This window comes from Caretta caretta, chromosome 1 (genome assembly GCF_965140235.1).
Source record: "Caretta caretta isolate rCarCar2 chromosome 1, rCarCar1.hap1, whole genome shotgun sequence".
Taxonomy (NCBI): domain Eukaryota; kingdom Metazoa; phylum Chordata; order Testudines; family Cheloniidae; genus Caretta; species Caretta caretta.
In genome coordinates, this window is record NC_134206.1 from 165636189 (window position 1) to 165657919 (window position 21731).

General features: G+C 42.5%; 2 protein-coding genes across 15 annotated transcripts in view; one reads left to right on the forward strand and one right to left on the reverse strand.

The window, feature by feature from the left end:
* The window catches only part of ITSN1 (intersectin 1), a 226228-nt gene extending 218798 nt beyond the window's left edge, over nucleotides 1-7430 (reverse strand). For 3 of the 6 annotated variants that reach the window (XM_075132970.1, XM_048867649.2, XM_075132962.1), the window contains exon 1: nucleotides 7241-7430. The gene's annotated coding sequence lies outside the window, so the exon portion shown is untranslated. Of the gene's footprint in view, nucleotides 1-6623; nucleotides 6686-6740; nucleotides 6814-7240 lie in introns of those variants that run through there. The other 3 variants (XM_075132964.1, XM_075132969.1, XM_075132973.1) reach the window with 3 other exon arrangements.
* A 376-nt stretch (nucleotides 7431-7806) lies between these two features.
* Nucleotides 7807-21731, forward strand: part of CRYZL1 (crystallin zeta like 1) — a 31521-nt gene continuing 17596 nt past the window's right edge. For 2 of the 9 annotated variants that reach the window (XM_048867681.1, XM_048867728.1), the window contains exons 1-5: nucleotides 9571-9654; nucleotides 12514-12591; nucleotides 14069-14141; nucleotides 15301-15345; nucleotides 18751-18819. In XM_048867681.1, the coding sequence (XP_048723638.1) occupies nucleotides 9571-9654; nucleotides 12514-12591; nucleotides 14069-14141; nucleotides 15301-15345; nucleotides 18751-18819 (349 nt within the window). Of the gene's footprint in view, nucleotides 8102-8245; nucleotides 8647-9570; nucleotides 9655-12513; nucleotides 12592-14068; nucleotides 14142-15300; nucleotides 15346-18750; nucleotides 18820-21731 lie in introns of those variants that run through there. The other 7 variants (XM_048867708.2, XM_048867688.2, XM_048867717.2 and 4 more) reach the window with 7 other exon arrangements.

The following is a 21731-nucleotide window of genomic DNA, read 5'->3' on the forward strand; positions in this document are numbered from 1 at the left end:
GCTCTACAGCTGAAGCAGCCATGGATAGTAAGCTAAGCTTGATATGGAAATAGCCCTGGTTGATAAAGTGTCTGTGTTCCAGCAAAAATTGGCTTTAACCTTTGAAAGTCACCTATGCAGCTCCGTTTGCACAACTACTTTGATAATCTTCTGAAGTGTGCACTTAAGAAAGGCTGTTCTGTGCTGTATGGATGTAATTAGCTTCCTAGTAAACTGCCTCCTTCTTTGAGTATCTAAGGAGGAACATAAATGAAAAAATGACGTACATGATAGCTGTCAAAATTAATATACCTCGCAGAGAAGGTAGTTTATCTAAAAACTAAGTCAATGAAGACTGTATTAGCTTCCATTCTTGCATGCATGGGTATTTAGGTTTTAGCGCCTTTATTAATTGTATTTGAGAAATAGCATAACAATATAAGACAATCATAATGCATATGAATAATGGGTTATGCATATGCAACCTCAGCATTATAATTTTCTGATTTCTGAGTGCTTAACTGAGGGACCTGTAATTCCATCATAAAACAAATATAGGTTCTTAATATCCAACATAACTTGCACAGGGATGTTTCTTACATTGCTTCCAGGATCTCACTAGGAATGTAGTAGTTTGAGTTACTTGTGTATTTATTATCTGAAAGTGTAGCAAAACTAGTACTCATTTTAAGTCAATTGTGGTTCAGCAGACTAAAAACCAGACTAAAAACAGCATTTGTTTCTGAGGTTCCCAAATGTAGTGGTCTCCAAATTCTACTACAATGGTCAGTTCAAGAATTTCTGCTGTCAATTCTGCTGAGAAGTTAGAAATCTGTTTTCTGCATTAGTTCACATCTTTATCTTGATAAACCCTTTAATTAAAGATAATGTTAAAAAAATTATATAGAACACAGGATAAGAAAAGAGTGTCCGTACATCTGGTTCTAGTGCTTAGATTATCCACAAATACAGAGTTTGTTTTAAAAGTCGTAAGATACCTATAGTGCATAATCAGCAATAACCCAAATTTTTGGTTACTATAATTTTAACAATACAGTTTAGATATTAGAATCCAAATACTCAGGTACATCCCTCATGAAAAGTTGTGCAGAGAGTTCGTTGTGAAAAGCAAAATAGATTAATGAGTGAAGATTGTCCCTCAGTAATAGAGAATTTAGAGTAGGTTGTCTATTTAGACAGTAACATCCATCAGGAAAATATTTCAGTTACTTTCCCGACTGTGCTTCTCATCTATACAGCTTCAGTTCTAAACCAGAATGTTTATTTTTGTCCTTTAAGTCTCAACAATCTTGTTTGGGGATGTCAGTGGGAGGTTAATGAAAATAAAAAATGTGGTTTAGATGTCCCCAACACAGCTCTTAAATATTTACACAAATCCAACACTCAGACAATCTTGTGCAATTTAATCCAACTGCTTCTTTCAGAAAAGGCCAGGACCAGAATCACAGAAGTTAAAAACTGAAGTGAACTGACAAAGCTGTGTCAGGAAGCCCACACAATATGAGGTTACAGGATGTCTGGCTCTAGCCAGAAATTTGTACCAGCAAACTGTAACCAGTTAATGAACTCCACTTTTGTTGTTTTGTGTCTCCAATAGAATAAGCCAGGAGTGATTTATTTAAAGAACATATATCTGTTGAAAATATTACCAAACTATATACAGTCTGGCAAATCACTGTTGTAATTTTATCATGAGACATTTTAAGAGCATGTTCTTTCTGCATATAGAAAGTAATGAATTAAGGAACACACCATTCTGTGGCTCGAATCCAGGCCTCCTGCTTATTCTTCTGGCATATTAACAGCTATTACTCAAATTGTGTAACAGAAGTTTGTTGAAAACAGAAAATACTAGCTTATAATTTTGCTTCCTTTATTATTTACAGCAAACCAGATGAAGAGGAGACCAAACCTAAAGATTAACTTCACTGAGAAACTGAAGCTAACACAATGTTTATCTAGAATATTAATGGACAGAGCTATGACAGAACACACCTTGTTAAACACAAGAGTCATTCTGAAGTACCTGCATGGACATAAGTTTCAAAAAGTGAATTACCAAGACATTCAATTAAAATTACAAAACATACACAGGTATTTTATGCACACTTAATACACTTACAGAAAGCTAGTGGCAAGCAAGATTTGCAGGGGAAAGAAAAAGAATTCAGTAAAGACACTAGCACTAATTAAGTCAACCATCCCAGAGACAGCACATTGAATAAAGAGACATGTTACTTCCATAGGTAAATGTACTTATGACATTTTTATAATAGAAAACCAACTTGAGAATGCACCATTTCACTGAGTTTTTCCTGCAGTTTTACTGCTAACCATTATGTGTTTGCCCATCAAGAGTAGATATTTAAAGATTTTTTTTTTTATCTATTCACTGGCACTTCTGTGATGTGTACCACTATACTGAGTGTCTCGTTAACATTAGTTAATTCTCACAACATCCCAGTGGGATAGGGAAGCATTGCCCCATTTTACAGATTGGGAAAACAGCAGCACAGTAAAGTTAAGCAACATTTCCAAGATCACACAGGGAGCCTATGACAGAATTTTAAATAAAACCTGATTCCTAGTCCTATGCTTTAATAGCATATCAGGAAAGATAGCTCTGCTACTTGCGTAACAATACCACATCACCTTTGGGAAAAAAAAATGAAGTGTCAGACAAAGTTGCATTAAAAGGCCACTAGTAATTTCTGAATCCTACATTAAACATGAATAAAATGTTTACTCTAACACAGAGGTTCTCATAATGACAGAAATACACAAAGACTTCTAAAAAAGCCTTCAGGCAGCAAGTACCAATGGGAAAAATTCTCCACTCAGATCTACAGAGAATCTCAATTCTGATATTCCAGGCATGTAGGGAGATTAGACTATTCAAGACAAAATCTGCTGTACAGACCTCAAAAGGAAAACTTGTCCCCCCCATGATGAAACAGTGGGAGAGCATAAAATTCATTAGTAATAAAATCTTTCCTCTAGGGAATGACATGGAACCTTCTCCCTCACCCCTCTACATATACAGAATTTCCAGCCATTTTTTCTTGCATATAGATAAAGGGCATTTTCTATGTTGATTAAGGAGGATGGTACAGACACTTTTGGATGTGTATATAAGTGCTAATAAAAGTTTAAATACCAGAAGATAAAAATCTTTATAAATCAACAAACAATGCACCCTGCCACTAGAATGTATACACAGACAGACTTTCCTAAACATGAATTCCTACACAGAAACACTGTCTATGGTCTGATCCTACAAACACTTATGCACATGACTTTACATGTAGGAATACCTCCACTGAACTGGATGGGGTTTACATGTCTAAGCACAAAATCAGGAACTGTGTGCACCATACAATACTTATTGTGCAAGAAGGTGAATCATCAAATTAAATATTGTAGATTAACATTTATGATTAGTGACTCAGAAGCCACTTGATATCTCGACACAGACTTGCTATCCAACAAAAATGTTTGGCTTAGGCTTGCCACAGTCTTAAATTTTTATTTTAAAAAAGCATCATGCTATTTTGAAGCACTGGGTTTTGGTTCTGCATACTGCAAGACAGAATGTAATAAAGTACTGCACTATTAGATCTTATAACACACAGGATTTCTAGTCACCTATTGTTGCCAGCCACTTTCATGTTGTGGAGAAAAAAAAAGGTACCATTTAAAAGTTCAGCAGCTTTTTTCACTACAATAATCAAATACTCAAACTCTCTGGCAGTTTACCATTTTAACAGTAACGTATAATGAAGTAATATTTCAAATCACAATAGGCTTCACATCTGGTGAGCACAAGTTTGGCAAATCCAGGTCAATCCCTGTCATACTGACCACCTCTCTCTACATGATGGACCCAAATACACCTAATGAACAAGTCTTTATCTGTTTACAATTTGTTCTGTTAAATGAACATCTCCATACAACTTTTAAAACTCCGTACCTTCTTTAACAGACTGCTGTGTGAACTCTACATTCATAGGTGAAGTAACTCCCTGTGATGATCTTCTCTAAATTTCTTTGTGCTGTTGCTGGCATTTTAACTGATTTTAGGGTTGGTATTTTTAAATGATGCAAATGAAACTTCTATACAGCCTTACTTCTCCAGTGAATATTCTGCAGAAACTGAAGTTAGAATCTGCAATTCCATTAGCAAAGATACAACTACAACAACAAGAGCTATTAAACAATCATTTAGGATATAAACTAATCCTCAGATGAGGATTTCTTCCTGAACCCAACAGTAAACTAATTGCATAATTAGGGACATTAAGAGACAGGAGAGGAAATGTCATTTATTTAGGCCATGTCTGCACTGCCACTTGGGCAAAGCCTATGTCACTCAGGGATGTGAAAAAACACCCCCATGATCGACAGTTTTACCAGCATAAACACTCAGGTGCACAGCGCGATGTCGGCACTTCTCTCGTTGACATACCTACTGCCGCTCTTTTCACAGTTTTATTATGTCTACGGAAAACCTCTCTCCTGTCAGCATAACATGGCTATGCAAGCGATTTTACAGCAGTGGAGCTGTGCCACTGTAGGTTCACTAGTATAGATACAGTCTTTGCCTAGAGGATCCAACATGGCAAGAGACAGGATACTTACTACAAACCGGTTTCAGAGGAACAGCCATGTTAGTCTGTATTCGCAAAAAGAAAAGGAGGACTTGTGGCACCTTAGAGACTAACCAATTTATTTGAGCATGAGCTTTAAAGCTCATGCTCAAATAAATTGGTTAGTCTCTAAGGTGCCACAAGTCCTCCTTTTCTTTTTACTACAAACCATTTCTGAAATGAAACTCTCGTGTTCCTAAACCTTCAGACCGTGTTCTGTAGAACAATTACTAAGAGAATTCTCAAGAAAATGTAGCATTAAAAGAGATCTTATCTTGAATTAAAGTATTAGGATACTGTAAAGGGAACAGAGGAACTGAAAGAATTAAGTTTGATTTCTGAAGCAATATGTGGAAAGAGCTGCTTGCCTAACTCAAAAAGCCTGGGCATAATACCCAGCAGAAACTGTTCATCTGTGTGCAATGTGACCCTAGTGGTCATGTATTCCCTTCCCCTATGCTCCCATCTCCCCAACAAGACTAAAATGGGGGGGGGGGTTTGCTTTTAAACTGGAAAAAAGAATTTAGCAGTTGCTTCACTAGTCTGTGAATACTGCTGACCTATAAAAAAAAATATACCCTTCTAAGAAAAAAATAAGCTGAAGTTGTTGGTAACGTGAAAACAACAGCAAAACATATTTCACACACTAGCAAACCATTTTTGTTCCTCATTTATTATGCGGAGCTTCCAAGAATATTAACTATTTGTATTTTTTCCCTACATCTAAGGTAGAACTACAACATTGGTAAACACACTTCAACAATTCACCTAAAACTATGCAGATGTTACCCTTTAAATATTTAAAATATTTAAATACAATTTGAAACATTCATCTGTTACAAATGGTACTCAACGAACTGGCAAGAGAAAGGATAAGAGAAAAAACAAGGAAAATACTGAACAATGGCTTTTATGAATACTTCACTGCTACTTCTGGAATACTGCTGGTGCTATTACTAAACAATACTAAAGTGTTTCTGACCATAATATCCATAGCCTACTGACCGAAGAAGTTCATAGAAGCTAATCTGTTTTCTAAATAGCAAAAGCATTCCTTTCAATAAAAAGAGCGGCTGATACAGAACAAAAGACGTCCACAGGAAATGTTATCTATAAAGTTGTCTCCTAATCCAAGACAAATAGACCTGAAGGAACAGGAAAACGACCATGCACTAGTAACAGGTTTCAGAGTAACAGCCGTGTTAGTCTGTATCCGCAAAAAGAAAAGGAGTACTTGTGGCACCTTAGAGACTAACCAATTTATTTAAGCAGAAGCTTTCGTGAGCTACAGCTCACTTCATCGGATACATACTGTGGAAAGTGTAGAAGATCTTTTTACATACACACAAAGAATGAAAAAATACCTCCTTCCACCCCACTCTCCTGCTGGTAATAGCTTATCTAAGTTTCTTTTTCCTGAGCCTCTGACAACATCCCCTTGTCCGATTGGTTGTGTGCCCTTTTCAAGCTACAAGGGATGGCATTCCTCCTTCACTTAACACCATCGAACTGTGTGCGTTGAGGGGGCAGGAAGCAAATGTGGAGGGGGGGGGGGTGGGACAGAAGAGAGGCAAGAGGAAGGAAAGGTTTCAGAGTAACAGCCGTGTTAGGAAGGAAAGAAACAGAGATCCAAAATCCCACAATCATTACTAAGGCATTACAGGGCACTATACTGCCTGCAGGCTGCAATAGTATCCTCCCTTTCCCTATGTCATGGAGATTCCTAGACATTACAGACAGACACACACATACAGATCCTTTCTAGGAGCGATGGCTTTGATTTATGTCCATAATACCAGAAACAAGCGGGCTCTATCAGACACCAGGGAGTTGTCTCCCAAAATGCCCTCCATTGCATCTCCTCGCTTTCTCCACAGAAACGCAACTCCAAATAAAGGAATAACAGCAAGATTTGAATAACTATCTCAAAATATTTTAAGAGACGTGACGAATTACCCCAGGCGCCGCAACACCCACCGAAACGCGTCTCTGCGCCAGACAGACCCATTCACACCAGCCCCGCACAGGAACGCCGGCCCCGGCGGCGGCGGCGGCTGCAGGGCCCCCGGCGCCCCCAGCACACGCCCAGCTCACCCAGGGTCTCCCCGCTCAGCCTCGCTGGGCAGCCAGGTGTGTGGGCCACCGGCACACCCCAGAGACAGCGGCCAACCCCTGCCCCGCAGCGCCGCCCCGCGCGCACCGCATCCTCAGAGCCACACGCAGGGACCCGGCCGCTTCCCGACACGCTGGCTCCCGGGGCCAGCGCCGCTCCGGCTCCGGCTTCCCAGCGCCGCCGACAGCGCCGGGCTGCTCCGGGTGGCCGGGGGCGGCAGGGCAGCGCCGACGGGCGGGGGCGGGAGCGGGGCAGGGACAAAACCCGGGAAGGGAGGGGACAGCAGAAGGGGCCGGGCACGGACACGGACAGACAAGGCGGGAGGAGCTCGGACGGACGGAGCCGGGGTGAGGGAGGCAGGAGACGGGCCGGCCGGCGGGGCTCCGGGCTAAGGCGGCAGGAGCCCCGGTCCCCCAGCCCCGCTCGCTCTCTCCTTGCCAGGGTGACCCTTCGCCGGGCCCCGGCCGCGCCGCCCCCTCACCTCATATCTGTGGGGGCCGGGGGGCCCTGGTCAGATCCACAGCGAAGGCGGGGGGCGGTGGAGGAGCCGGAGCGGCCACCGCCTCCGCGATACACACCATCCCCTCCCGCTGCCTCCTCCTGAGCCACCCTCTCGGGGCGGGCGGGGGGAGGGGGGAAGCGTGTCACCCTCACAGCCACCGTACTACGGCGCAACCGACCTACTCCCCTCGGCGCTCCCCAGTTGCAACGCGCCCCGCTAGGAAGATTGACGCAAATACTGACCAATCGTAATGCGAAGATTGACACCAAGACAAAGGCAACCTGAGCGAGAGGGCAGAGCGACCAATCATAAATAAACCACGCCCCCCTCGCACTAGCAGGTTCGTATGTACAGGACACAGGGTTGTATGACCTCCCCCCACTAACAGAGCTAGTGGGGATCCCTCTTTTTGTTTAGAGGATAAATTAGGGGACCAATCAGACGCGCTCCCAGGGGAGAGGAGGTGGGGCAACAGTGGGCGGGGTTGTGTCAATTTGCATGAACGGAATCTTAAAAGGCGGTGCTTGGGCTTTAATTCACAGACATGTCCCCGCACTCGCGCCGCAGTGTCAGCACCTTCAAGCAGCACGCCGACAACTGGGGGAGCGTTGCATGCTGGGAGTTGTAGTCCGATCAGAGCCGTAAGGCCTGCTGGGAATCGTGGTCTCCGCGGATCCTGTCGAGGTGCCGTGGATACGGCTCGCGGTGTGGCCCCGCCCCGTTCACCTCGAGTGACCAATCGCGAGTCTCTCCTGCTGACCAGTCTCGGGGTGTCCGCGGCCGCGAGGGTGAGAGGGCGGGGCTTGCGCAGCGGTCCTTGCGGGAGCGGGGGCTCCGGAGGTGAGAGCGGCGGAAGTCACTCACGGTTTGCCATGGCAACTGGGGGCTGCCTCGGGCCTGGGGTTGGGGCGTCGCTGCCCCAGGCGGGGAGCGGGATACGCACCGGCCCGGTCTGTGACACCACCTCCCCCCCCTCCCCCCCGCGGCGCCAGCCCTCCCCCTCCCCGCTCTTGCTCGCGCTCGCGTCCCTGTTTTGTTGAGACCCGGCATCGCCCCACCACGTTAAAAAATCCTGACTCGGACCCGCCCCAATCAGGGGATGGGCTTAGCCCCCCCCCCCCGCAGTTCTAGACGGCAGCAAACACCGGGGGGGTTCCGGGCCGTCAGTGTCCCTGTTTTCTGGCCTTTCCTTGGGGGCTGCGAACGGTTGGGAATTTACTTAAAATACAAAACAAAAGCGGAGGCTGAGAGGCGGCTGTAATCCCCTGATTGCAGGAGCTCTAAGAAAGACCCCAGGTGTCACCAGAGCCGCAGCACCGCGGCCGAGCGGTGTCCCTTAAACCAGGAAGCGCAACGCCCCTGAAAATCCAGCTTTAATAATAAAGGTAACCTAACACTCTGAAATTGGTATGATTTGACAGTATTTATCATTAAATCCCTGCACTGACTAAGGGTCTTATCTTGGGAATAGTAGTACACTTAAATAACTGTACATATGAGGAGTCCCATTGAGTTTAATGCCTTTTTTTTTTTTTTTAACTTGCGTGAAGATACGTTTGTGATTTCACTGGGGGGCTCTGCACAAGCGCAGCAGAATTCCTGTTTGCAATGAATTGTGGAATTGGGGCAGTTGTGTATAGTCTGAAAAAATATGTGCTTATCATGAATAATTCTCCCAAACATGAGGGTCATTCCTTCTGACATGTAGGATCCAGTCTGTGCGAGAGAAAAAGAAATCTTTGTCCTAGGTTTCTCCCCTCCTTGTAGGGTGTCCAGACAGCAAACGTGAAAAATCGGGACAGGGGGTGGGGGGTAATAGGAGCCTAAATAAGAAAAAGACCCAAAAATCAGGATTGTGAATATAAAATTGGGACATCGGTCACCCTACCTCCTTTCCACGCAAGACAACACATTTCACCAAAAGAATGCAAAACCTTTCACCTGTTCAATCAAGGTAAAAGGCATTGCAGTGCATCTGTGCTATGAAAGAGGTTGTAGTTAGGTCAGTCAGTACACACTGACCTCACTTCAACCCATATTTCTAGTATAGGCAAGCTTGATGTTTTCATATCTTGCACTAGTACTGTTGTTGTGTACATTGTATTTGTCCGATTTAGAAACTGATCCTGCACCCATTGAATTCAGCAGCAAACTTACCATTAACTTCATTGGGAGTAGGGTTATTTTCTAATCCTCCTGTGTATCTTAAACTTTTGCTCTAGATGAACAAAAATGCTTGTAGTCTTTGCTACTAAATCAATTTACAAGTGCTACATATATTAAAATTTGGTTATTTTAGATTCCTCTGTATGTTATTTCAGGTCACTATGAAGGCTCTGTATTGTCAGCAGAATTCATCTGGAGAGGAAATTATATTTGTCTTCCAGGAAAGGGTGAGTTCAGATTACAGAAGAACTGTTAATCATGTGCTGAGAGAAGGGAATATGTTCCTATGTGGATCAATTATTAAGCATCTTTCATCCTTTTTGCTTTCTCACAGCTATGTTCTCATATCTGCATGTAAAACTATCCAAGTGTCAAAATGAAACTATTTATTTTAGATAGGAATCGTCAATCTACTGCATTGGATTAGTAGTGGCAAACTATATTAGCTGAGGCACCTGGATAGAGGGATGGTTGTAGTGTAAATAAAAATTTAAAAAAGTAACTAACAACATACACTGTTTTGCTTTTATATTATTTGTCTGCTTGCCCATTTAGCCCACATTCTGACAAGCTTAAAATCTATCTCTGTATATGTTTGTACGGCACCTATTACAGTGGAGTGCCGGTCCTGACTGGGGTCTTTAAACACTATTATAATTAAATAATCATTTTAAAAAGTAAAACTTCTGTGGGAAAGGAAAGCCAGTCTCCATCAAAACAGACCACCAACTAGTGAGGATATGTTGGGGGAGCATAGAGGAATGTCAGGAGAAGTGGTGGATTAGCCACTGGGCTGATGGGGGCCCGTACCTGGGACCCCCAGAAAAAATCTGCCTCTGAGTGGTGGAAGCCTAGAGCCCCGGCGCTGCAACCTCGCTCCCCAGCAGGAGCACCAGGCAGGGCAGTGGAAACCCCCGTGCCCTGACCCTGCTCCCCAGCAGCAGCGCTGGGTGGGTGCAGCAGGAGAAACCCCCAGAAACCTCCTGGATCCCAACTCTGGCAGAAGCCGCAGGGCAGCAGAGGAAGCCCCCAGCACCCCCCAACTCTGTCCCCAGCAGAAGCTGCAGGGCAATCCCCCGTCCCGACTCTGCTCTCTGGCAGAAGTGTGGGGCAGGTGGGGTGGGAGAAGCCCCAGTGCCCCGACCCTGGTCCCCTGCAGAAGCGTGGGGGATGGCGGGGGAAGGCCCAGGACTGGAGGAGCTCTTGCTACCTGCCATGGCCTCAGGGTTGGGGGAGCTCTCATTGTCCTCTGTAGCTCCAGGGACAGAGCTGCTCCAGTCTTGGGGGCACAGTGGTGTTGGAGGCAGAAAGGAGCAAACACGTTGGGAGGCTGCGGGGGGGGGGGGGGCAAAATGGGGGAGGGTCCCTGGGTGGAACGGGGCCATGCCTGGGGAATGGGCAGAAAGGGGTGGGGCCGTGGCCGGGGCCACAGGCGGAAGGGGTGAAAGGCCACCATTGGCCTTCACCCCATGATCTTGTTGTCTCCAAATAATGAGGAAGAGCGCCATGATCCGAGTCCCCACAGAGGCATACACCACCTCATCTGTTTCTTGCTCTTATGAGAGTGTTATGTTTTATAAATCTCTCTTAAAACTACATTGTTTGTATTGTGGTAGTGACTAGAGGCCCCAGTTAGGAATAAGGGCCCCATTGGGCTAGGCACACCTAACTGAAGGACAGTCCCTGCCCCAAAAGCTTACAGGCTAAGTTTAGTGTATTTTTATATGTAAATTTGCTTTATTTGGAAACCCTTTGGCTTCAGAAAAAGTTATAATCTAACTCAGTTAAACATTCATCTTTTTTGAATGGTTTTGTGGCTTAGCAGTAGCTCTCTGCACATCAGAGAGGGAGAACCCGGTTTGGTTGTTGAGCTGGCATCTTCCTCCCCCAGATTAGCAAAAAGCCTTGCAACCTGGAGCTGTGGGATGATCTTGAGTAACTAAGCAAGAGCCAGAGAAAGTTCAGCTCAGTCTTCCTCAGAAAAAAAAGTTGAAGGTCAGTCTAATTGATAAGCCCAGGGGAAAAGTTAAAGCAAAAAACATTTTAAGGAAAATTTAAACACTCTCTAATGCAGGGATCGGCAACCTTTGGCATGCGGCCCGTCACGGAAATCCGCTGGCGGGCCGGGCCGGTTTGTTTACCTGCAGCATCCGCAGGTTTGGCCGATCACAGTTCCCACTGGCCATGGTTTGCTGTTCTAGACCAATGGGAGCTGCAGGAAGCACATTCCTCAGCCCACACCGCTTCCCGCGCCCCCTTTCGCCAGTGGGAGCTGTGATTGGCCAAACCTGCGGACGTTGCAGGTAAACTAACCGTCCTGGCCCACCAGCGGATTTCCGTGATGGGCTGCGTGCCAAAAGTTGCCGATCCATGCTCTAGTGAAATCCTAGGCCTAATGAAGGCAATGGCAAAACTCCTGTTGACTTCAATGGGACCAGAATTTCACTTCCAATCTGAGGTGCTAAGGAGGACATCCAGGGTGGAATGTGATGGGAGGGGATGAACCTTTTAAACAAATGAACTTTTCCTGTTGTAATATATGGTGACTATCCTTTGTGGAGCCTAAAATTGTAATCCTTAATCATGCAGATATTTCCTTTGACTTTAGTTGGGCTACTTGCATGTGACTACTCTCATGATTAAGTGAGGCAGGACTGGGCCTAACACTTGAGTCTTAAAAAATTCTAGTCTTAAGATTCTCCCCATCTACTTCAAAATAGTTCTATTTTGCTTGCTTTTTCTTTAGCTTACATTAGCAGATGTAAAGGAATAGCATGCAGGTTTGTAAAGTTAGCTGGCAAAACATTTTTTCCCTGTTATCTTAGTAGTGAGGTTTAGTAAGGTGGTATTATGTTCATAACACAAAAGTACACAATTAAAATCTGATGATATACAGTATGTAAATCCATTATGGTCTCTAGTTTCCTATTTTCCTTTGATATGACAGACTTTTCCTGACTTTTCTGAACTATTTTATAGTCAGGATATTGGACTCATTGGATATAAATGTTCCCAAGATCTTGCGATCATCCTGTTAGCACATTCTTGTTGTATTACAGACAATAATGTCTGTAAATTTATCCTAGGAAAATCTTCCTGTTGCAAGAGACAATGATGTGAAAATACAGGTTAAAGCCTGTGCTCTGAGCTGGACAGATATAAAGGTATTTGTTTAACTTTTATAAGGACATGGGGAATTTACTTTTTCTATCTGAAAACTATAAGCCAGATCATCAGCTGATGTAATGGCACTATGCTGATTTACACCAGCTGAGGTTGTGGCCATATTTTAGTTCATTGTTGTGGTTGATCTGCTTCAGGTGTTTAAAAGGTACCTGTAATTTGGCCCCTAATTTTTTTGGGAAGAATCAACTTGTTGGTTCTAAATTGTATAAAGTAATAAAATCATCGCTTCTCTTCTGGGTGATGATTCTGTACGCCTCTAGGTGGTCTGACAGCTATAATGACTGTTTGTATATTGCTTTGTGTATAGGATCTAAACCAACTATGTCAGCAAAGGTTGGATCAGACTCACAAACAATAATGTAACCTGAATGTGAAAAATCTTACTAAAACCCAAATAGGAGCCTAAATTAATATACACCTCTACCACGATATAACGCAATCCGATATAACACGAATTCAGATATAACGTGGTAAAGCATTTTCCCTCCTCCCTGGCTTGCGCAAACCTGGGAGGGAGCGGGGAGAAGCGGAGCGGCGGCACGCTCAGGGGAGGAGGCGGAGCGGAGGTGAGCTGAGGCGGGTGGGGGCACAGGGAGGGCTGCAGCAAGTAACCGGGGGGCTGACCTCCTCTCTGCCTCCTCCCCCAAGTGCACTGCTGTTCCGCTTCTCTCTCCGTGCCTCCCTCTCAGGCTTGCTGCGCCAAACAGCTGACTTGCGGCAAGCCTGAGAGGGAGGGAGGGAGAAGCAGAGCGGCGGCGGCATGCTCGGGGAGGAGGTGGAGCTGAGTTGGGGTAGAGGGGAGGCTGCTGGTTTTTTCTCCGGGGGTGCTCCAGCCCTGGAGTCGGTGCCTGGTGGCAGCGTGTCTAGGTCTGACACGCTGCTCTGAGTGGTGTGTTAAGGGGGCCGGGCTGGGGGGTTGGATAAGGGGCAGAGGGTTGGGAGGGGGGGCGGTCCGAGAGCAGCGGGGGGTTGGATGGGTTGGGGGTTCTGAGGGGTCAGTCAAGAGCTGGGAAGTAGATGGGGGTCGGATGAGGGCGGGGCCAGGCTGTTTGGGGAGGCATAGCCTTCCCTACCCAGCCCTCCATAGCAAGTTCGATATAACGTGGTTTCACCTTTAACGCAGTAAGATTTTTTTTTTGGCTCCTGAGGACCGCGTTCTATCGGGATAGAGGTGTAATTTGTTTTTTGTTGATATACATGTTCTGCTGTTCAGTACGTTGGCTATATATATTTTAACTAATTTAAATGGGAACAAACTTTTATATAGTGTGTGTTTTTTGTTTTTTGTTTTTTAAAACGAGGAATGAAGGATTTTTATTTTAATGTTTGGATCAAAGACCAGATTTTCATCTTTAAGAAACGGAGTGCTTTACTCTCTTTATGGCCCCTAATTTATGAGCGTAGGCAATAATTAAGAGTCTTGGCAGGAAAGTTCTAACCATGAATGTGATTTAGCTTTTATCAGAAATGAAGATGAAGAAAGAATTTCTACCTGTTGGGAGGGAAATTGCTGGAGTGGTGTTGGAGGGTGAGTCTACTAATCTACAATATGATCATCTTTGGGGGAGAAAAAGTAAATGGCCACTCATTTAAGACCACTAAAAATTGTCTGAATTGTACAGCCTTAGTGACCGGAGCGAATATTCACTTTGGCTATATGTTTTTGACAAACTATTAATGGTATAATATAGTAAAAATTAAAAATACTTAGACTGAAACGTAAAACCTGCAAATCAGTTCAAGGTAAACTTTACAGTAGAATTTATGAATATCTTTGCGATGTTGTAACTGACATTTGTAAAAGTGTTTGTTGCAATGACTAAGGCTTGGTCTACACATACGTTTTAATCTGCAGAGCTGTGTTGGTCAGGGATGTGGAAAACCCACACTGCGACTGACCTAGCTATGCTGATAAAATCCCTAGTGCCAAATGCAGCTATGTTTGCTGAAGAGGGCTTCTATTGACATTGCTAATGTCATTTTGAGAAGTGATGTTCCTATACCAACGGGAGTTTTTCTCTCTGTGTAGGCTGTCTATATTAGGGAACTACTCAGCATAGCTATGCTGGCATAGGCTTCGTAGCGTAGACATATCCTAAGGCCTGGTCAACATAGCTATGTCACTCAGGCATGTGAAGAAAAACACCCCTGTCTGACATAGCTATGTCGACTTAACCTCTGCTGTAGAAGCAGCTAAGTTGATGGGCAAATACTTCCATCAACCTAGCTACTGTCATTTGGGGAGGAGTGTTCCTGCAGTGACAGTAAAACCCCTTCTGTTAGTGTAGGGTGCATTTACACTACAGGGTTATGCCAGCATAGCTATGGTGATGTTGATATAGTCACCATAATGTTGATATAGTCTAACCCTAAGACAAAATAATTTTCAGGAATTCAAGATATTTCACTCATGTGTCCACCTTTGATGCATTGTTTAACAACTTGGTACTACAAACACTTATTCTTGTGCTTACGCATGTTTTGTGGGCTTGGAGCGTAAGTTAAATAATGTTTACATTCTGAAAATGAAGCCACCTATAATTTTGCCTAACAGATAAAATAGTCTGAACATGTTTGTTTTTGTAAGCTACTGCTAGTCTGTAGTATTCTCTCAAATACACAGTTTTCAATTCTAAATATTTATATTCATGCTTTTCCCCCCTCTCCTTCATGTTGTATTTCATAAGTTGGAAGCAAAGTGTCCTTCTTTCAGCCAGATGATGAAGTAGTAGGTAAGTTAAAGTTTGTGCTTTATCAGTTAACTTTTGTTTCTTGAAATAATTCTTAAAGTGTTAAGGTTTATAATCAATGCTATCACTACAAATAGACATGTTGGTTGTGGGTTTTGTGTGTTTTTTATTTTTCATATAAGTTGCAAGATAATTGAAACAGTTTTATTTTCACTATAATAAAACTTTCCTGAGCTGAGTCCTATTTGAAGACTTTCTGCTCTGGAAATTGTCTGAATGAGACAGAGGGACTGATCCTCAGCTGATCTAAACTGTCATAGTGCCATTGACTTCAGTGGAGCTATGAAAACTTACAGCATCTGAGAATCTGCCCCACAGAGGTGCATTTTCAATCCATCAATTTGAATAAATACACTGACAATTTGTGCTGGTGGTACAGATTACATACTATGCCATACATGTATATTTTTTTTTAGTCTATTTGCGTGGACATACAAGGTGGTATAATTCATTATTTTATATCCCTATTGCTGTTTTTTTAAAAGTTGCTAAAAAAAAAAAAAGAATCATACAGAAACTTTTAGTGACCTGATCTTTGCTCTTTGTCCTAGTTCACTGAGGCTTGTTCACTTTGACATTCTAAATCATTTGAACACACGTGTAACTTTAAGCACATGAGTAATCTCATTGACTTCAATGGAATTACTGATTTGCTTAAAATTACGTGCATGCTTGGGTGCTTTGCTAACTCCAGGGCCTTTTAAAAATAACAGATGGATTCAAGATGTTTTAGTTCTGCAGCTTTCATTTTTTAATTCACACATTTTGTCTCAGTTTCATGTCTCATTTTTTAAAAATAATTTTAATGAAAATAGACTTTTTGTTTAAAAAATTTTTTAAAGTGGATGGGAGCCCTGCTCTGTGACTTGTTATGGGCTTCCCACTAGGGAAAGTTACCCAAGTGCTAATCATTGTTTCCCCCCCAAAATAATATTAACAAATTTAAAAAGAAAAAAAATCTCCAGGTCAAAAGTCCTAAATCACTTGAAGTTTTTCCAGGATTTCCTGAATTTTCCTTTTTCATTATTAGTTTCAAATGTAGTGAAATAAAATTAATGTTCACATTTTCCATATTTACTACTTTAATAATAAACAATTCTTATGCTTTCAGAAATGATGTAGTAATGTACAGTTTCTAAAAAAAAATTTAGATCTGCCTAATCAACTAAAACATTATTTATAGCCCAGTGTCTTGCAGATATTTTGGCCCTGATCCTGTAAAATGTATGCACATAAGAAAAGCCATACTGGGTCAGACCAAAGGTCCCTCTATCCCACTATCCTCTCTTCCGACAGTGGCCAATGCCAGGAGCCCCAGAGGGAATGAACAGAACAGGTGATCATCAAGTGATACATCTTCTGTCGCTCATTCCCAGCTTCAGGCAAACAGAGGCTAGGGACACCATCCATGCCCATCCTGGCTAATAGCCATTGATGGACCTATCCTCCATGAATTTATTTAGTTCTTTTTTGAATTGGGTTAATTCTGAGTGGCTGGGTAGTCCCATTGACTTCAGTGGAACTACACAGGTGATTAATATATCACCGAATTGGGGCCATACGTGTTCAGTACTTTTTAAAATTGTGTATTTTATTGACCTTGTGATCTAGTTCATGAAACATAACTGGTCCCAATCACTGGAGGAAAACAAAGCTGAAAAGTACTGTAAAGAGAGATCTGTAAGGGTCAAATGAAGCTCTGAAAAGTTTTTGAAGTGGTGTGGATAATAAAGACTTGACGCTGATGTATATCTGGAGTAACTCAGTTGACAACAATGGAGTTACACTGGTGTGAAACTGGCATATAAAATAGTAGAATCAGGCCTATTTTTACCTGTATCTGGAAAAAGAGAAGCAGTTTGTATAATATTTTTCAAAATTGCTATTTGTTGATTACCACTTACCTCCACAGAACCAGAATTACACTCAAGGGAAAAATACACTTGAAAGTATCTTTAGTTTTATTTTCAAATACTGAAGTCTTTTGACTTTCCCTTTCAAAACAACTCTTTCAATTTATTCATCACATACTGAAGATGCTACAACATTCTGAAGTCCACTTAAGAAACTTTTCCCTACACAAATAGAACTTTGACAAATACATTTCCAAATTGCTGCTGCTATGTTCCTATCCATACTTAATAGGTAGGGGATTTAAAGGATGGTGGATTTTGCATAACAGTTTACTTGCCTGTGGTGTTAGTTTATGAACAAAATTGAACAGATTTTTAAAAACTATAGAATAGTTATCGTAGTGTCATTACTAGAATTATCCAAAGCTGCTTAGATCTTCGTGTGTAGTAGTGCCAGTGTGTGCTTCTCCCTGAGGTTAACAAATGAAATAGATTGGGTCTGATACTGTAGCCCTTATTTATAAATCAGTCATTAATCATGCAGTAAATACCACTGAGTTCATTGGTACTATTCCCAGGAGTACAGGTTGCAAGAATGAGTTCATGGTCTGTATATGACCATAAGCATACCAATTATTGAATTATTTTAATCTTAAAATCTAAGAGTTTATACTTGGAAGAGGACTGTCTCCTTTTTTCTTTTTAATTTGATTGAATTTTTCATATGAAAATAAGAGACTGATGACAGTGACTAGATTAAGTAGGTAAAATCATATAAATCGGAATATATTACACAGAGAAAGAGAATATTCTGCTAAGATATCTATCTTTTTAGAGCAGTAGTTAAATGTAAGACCAAGAATGCTAGATTGGCCTTTTATTAAATAAATGGGACTTGTGAAGGGGGGAATTTTGGCAGCTACTAAACCTGAGCAATATTTAATTAGAGAAGTGTCTCGATAATGAGTTTCAGTCATGTACAAGCACCATAGCTGAAGGCATATGTGAAAACAGCTTCCTGTTTAAAAACTTGATGTTAATACCTACCAATCAATAGAAACTTGTACTAAATTGATGTTGCCCCATGTCCACGATGCTTTCAACATCTGACCCTATCTGGGCCCTCCTGCGGTGTGAGATCTCTCTTCTTCCTGTAATGTCTAATGCACTCAGGTAGAGTCAAAAGAGGAGTGCTCATCACAGACACCACAGAAGCAGATAAACAGTGTGAGATGAGTTCATTCGTGAGCAGACGAGGAGCTAAAGTACCATCAGCAGAATACCACTTTATCATCCAGAAAAGAAAATGCTGGAGTACCACTTTGAACATGTGGCACCATTGAATCATTTGTCTTTACCTAAAGCGTTGTAATAATCCAGACTGATGCTTTCAACTGCATTATATAGAAATGAGAAGAAGAACTGTGCTGTAGATAAAGCTGCACTAATGATTCATCTGGGAACACTCAACTTATTTCATTTGTAATATACACTTGCATTAAAGTTTTGTTTTGTTTTTGCTGAAAATTTTCAGGAATCTTGCCCCTGGATTCGGAAGAGTCTGGTCTCTGTGAAGTTGCTGTAATTCATGAGCATTATTTGGGTAAGTAGATCATGACACTTAATATTTAAGAGGATTATAGATGTAAAACCCAAAGTAGTCTCTTATAGACAGCCAGTGTGTTGGAACCATTGCTCTGTTTATGTATAATAGCAGCACTCAGATGTCCCATTATCTACTCCGCCTTTCATAGAAACCTTGACTACAGTGTACTCGGACTCTTTGAACAACAGCAGCAATGACATAATGTTCTGACTCAAGTACACAAGCTGACTCATCTCTTATTTCACCTAACTTTCCTCATTGCTTCACTTTTCTTTTCCCACTGATTTACCCTACCTACCCCACAGATAAACATTTTGAAAAACAACTTCCACTCTTGCTTATTACCTTCTCTCCTAGCCTTGACCTCTGATCCTGAATCATCATTGCTTTAGGATGAAAGGAACACCTGGAATGTATGCTAACAGACTAGAGTGGGATTCCAAAGGAAAACATGGTATTGTAGATTACACCAACATTTCCTTCTTTGGGTTCTGTTTGCCTGGAGGCAGCATTGTCTAGTGGATAGTGACTGGACTGGAAGTCAAAACACTTGGATTCCATTTCTGGCTCTGCCACAACCTGTTGGTTAGTGAAATGACTTGCTCAAGGTATCTATCTTGAAGAAATTGTATCCTAACAATTTTTCTATTCTTCTGACTCCATCCATGGAGAAACAAACATTAGCCGCTCTGCAGGGTAGGGGTTCTTTAAAGGATAATGTAAACTTGTTTATACTGACACCAAACCCCCTACTCCACTTTAACTGTGTAAATTATTCTGAGGAAAATAGTTTCCCTGATCCCTATGTACTGGATGTAACCAAGTAGAGTGTTATCTAGGTTAGATCACTTTAAGGTTAAATCCCCTCCTGGTTATGATTCCTTATGTCTGTAAAACAACAGTCACAGGTTTATGAATATTTAAAATAAAGGTTTATTACTCTAACACTTAAAACCACAGTGTAATGGGCTGTGCTCACCACTCTGGTGCTTCCTGCTGGCTGTCATGGGTATTAGCTCTGTTCGCCAGTGCACCCACCTGTGATGGTGACTCACCACCATCACTCCTACTCTAGGACCCACGTCTCTCCATGGACCACTACATCATCTTCAGCAACAGTCACATACTGTTCAGCGACTGCCCTTAGTGGGTATTGCAGCGAGTTGTCTGGCCACTTCCTCGTGGCCCCAGCATCCTCTTTACCCTTGCTTCAAGGCCTCAGTCTGCAAACCTCAGCAGCCAGCCAGAAGCTGTCTCCCACTTCCCCGATCCCTGCTGGCAGCAATGCTTTGTCCAGGGCGCTAGCAGTTCTCTCAGACCTACAGAGACACAGTCCTTCCATCCTCCCTGGGCCCCTAGCAGAGAACTGCCCTCCTCTACTCTGCAGCTCCCTTTTTATATGGGTCTGCTTGGCCCTGATTGGCTGCTCCCTTCAGCCCTTCTCTGATTGGCTGCCTCCTGCACAGCCTCTCTAGGGCTCTATTAACCCCTTAGAGCCTAGTGTGGGGCAGGCGCCCCATCACACACCGGCTAAGCAAAATTAGGACTTATATAAAAGTGACAAGTATATGCTGGTGAACTATACATACTTACTACAGAAGGAGACCCTTTTAAGATTTCCTGTGTTTTCCTGTATAGTTTACTATGTGCAGTGTCACAAACTGACTCACACAGTGTCTCAGATAATCCTAGAGTTCTCCTCCAGTGCATCAACAGAGATATTTGGACAACCCAATAATCACTTTTTCCTCAAGTAGTATTGTGGGGAGAGGGGAAGCTATGCCATCTGAGTCTCGAATCTTTTGTTCCTCATATTTAAAAAGCAGTCCAGGTTCTACCTACACGCTGTCTTTCCACTGCCTCAGGGAGATGAAACTCACTTGCTTGGCATCACATTAGCTATCCTCCAGTCATTTGGTACAGAAGCTGATTTAAATGATAGGTTACAAACTACAGTCAGTAGTCTGCAATTTCACATTTGAGTTCCTTCAGAACTCTTGGGTGAATACCATCTGGTCCTGGTCACTGACTACTGTTTATCAATTTTTTCCAAAACCTCCTCTAATGACACCTCAGTCTGGGACAGTTCCTCAGATTTGTCACCTAAAAAGAATGGCTCAGGTTTGAAAATCTCCCACACATCCTTAGCCGTGAAGACTGATTAAAAGAATTAATTTAGTTTCTCTACAATGGCCTTATCGTCCTTGAGTGCTCCTTTAGGATCTCGATCATCCAGTGGCCCCACTGGTTGTTTAGCAGGCTTCCTGCTTCTGATGTACTTTTTTTTTTTTTTTTTTTTAAATTGCTATTACTTTTTGAGTCTTTGGCTAGCTGTTCTTCAAATTCTTTTTTAGGCTTCCTAATTATATTTTTATACTTCATTTGCCAGAGTTTATGCTCCTTTCTATTTTCCTCACTAGGATTTAACTTCCACTTTTTAAAGGATGCCTTTTTGTCTCTCACTGCTTCTCTCCTCCATTACATAAAGGTAATAGTGCAGTGCTGTTGCACATATTGTTGTTATGTTGGCCAGTTGGATTCTTCCACAGAGTGGAGACAGCCATTTGCTGCTTTGCAGCAATCCTTCCCTAAGTTCAAATTAAAATACAAAATTAAAAAAATAGGAAAAATCGTAAGAGGTTCTCTGTACTACCTTTCACACTGAGGAGCCAGAAACAGAAAAATGTAACCAGTACATTCCCACTCGTGTTTGTGGTTCTATTTCAACACAGGCTGGAACTTATTTTTTTCTGAACTCATTTTATAATATATGGGTATCAAATGCATTTGCAGCCTTATATTTTACAGTGTAATGTTATAACCTGCAACAAGACAATGAAGAGCTAGAGGACAGGAGAGCAACGCTTGGGGATTCTACTTTCTACCACTGTTCTGCACCAAAATGTCAC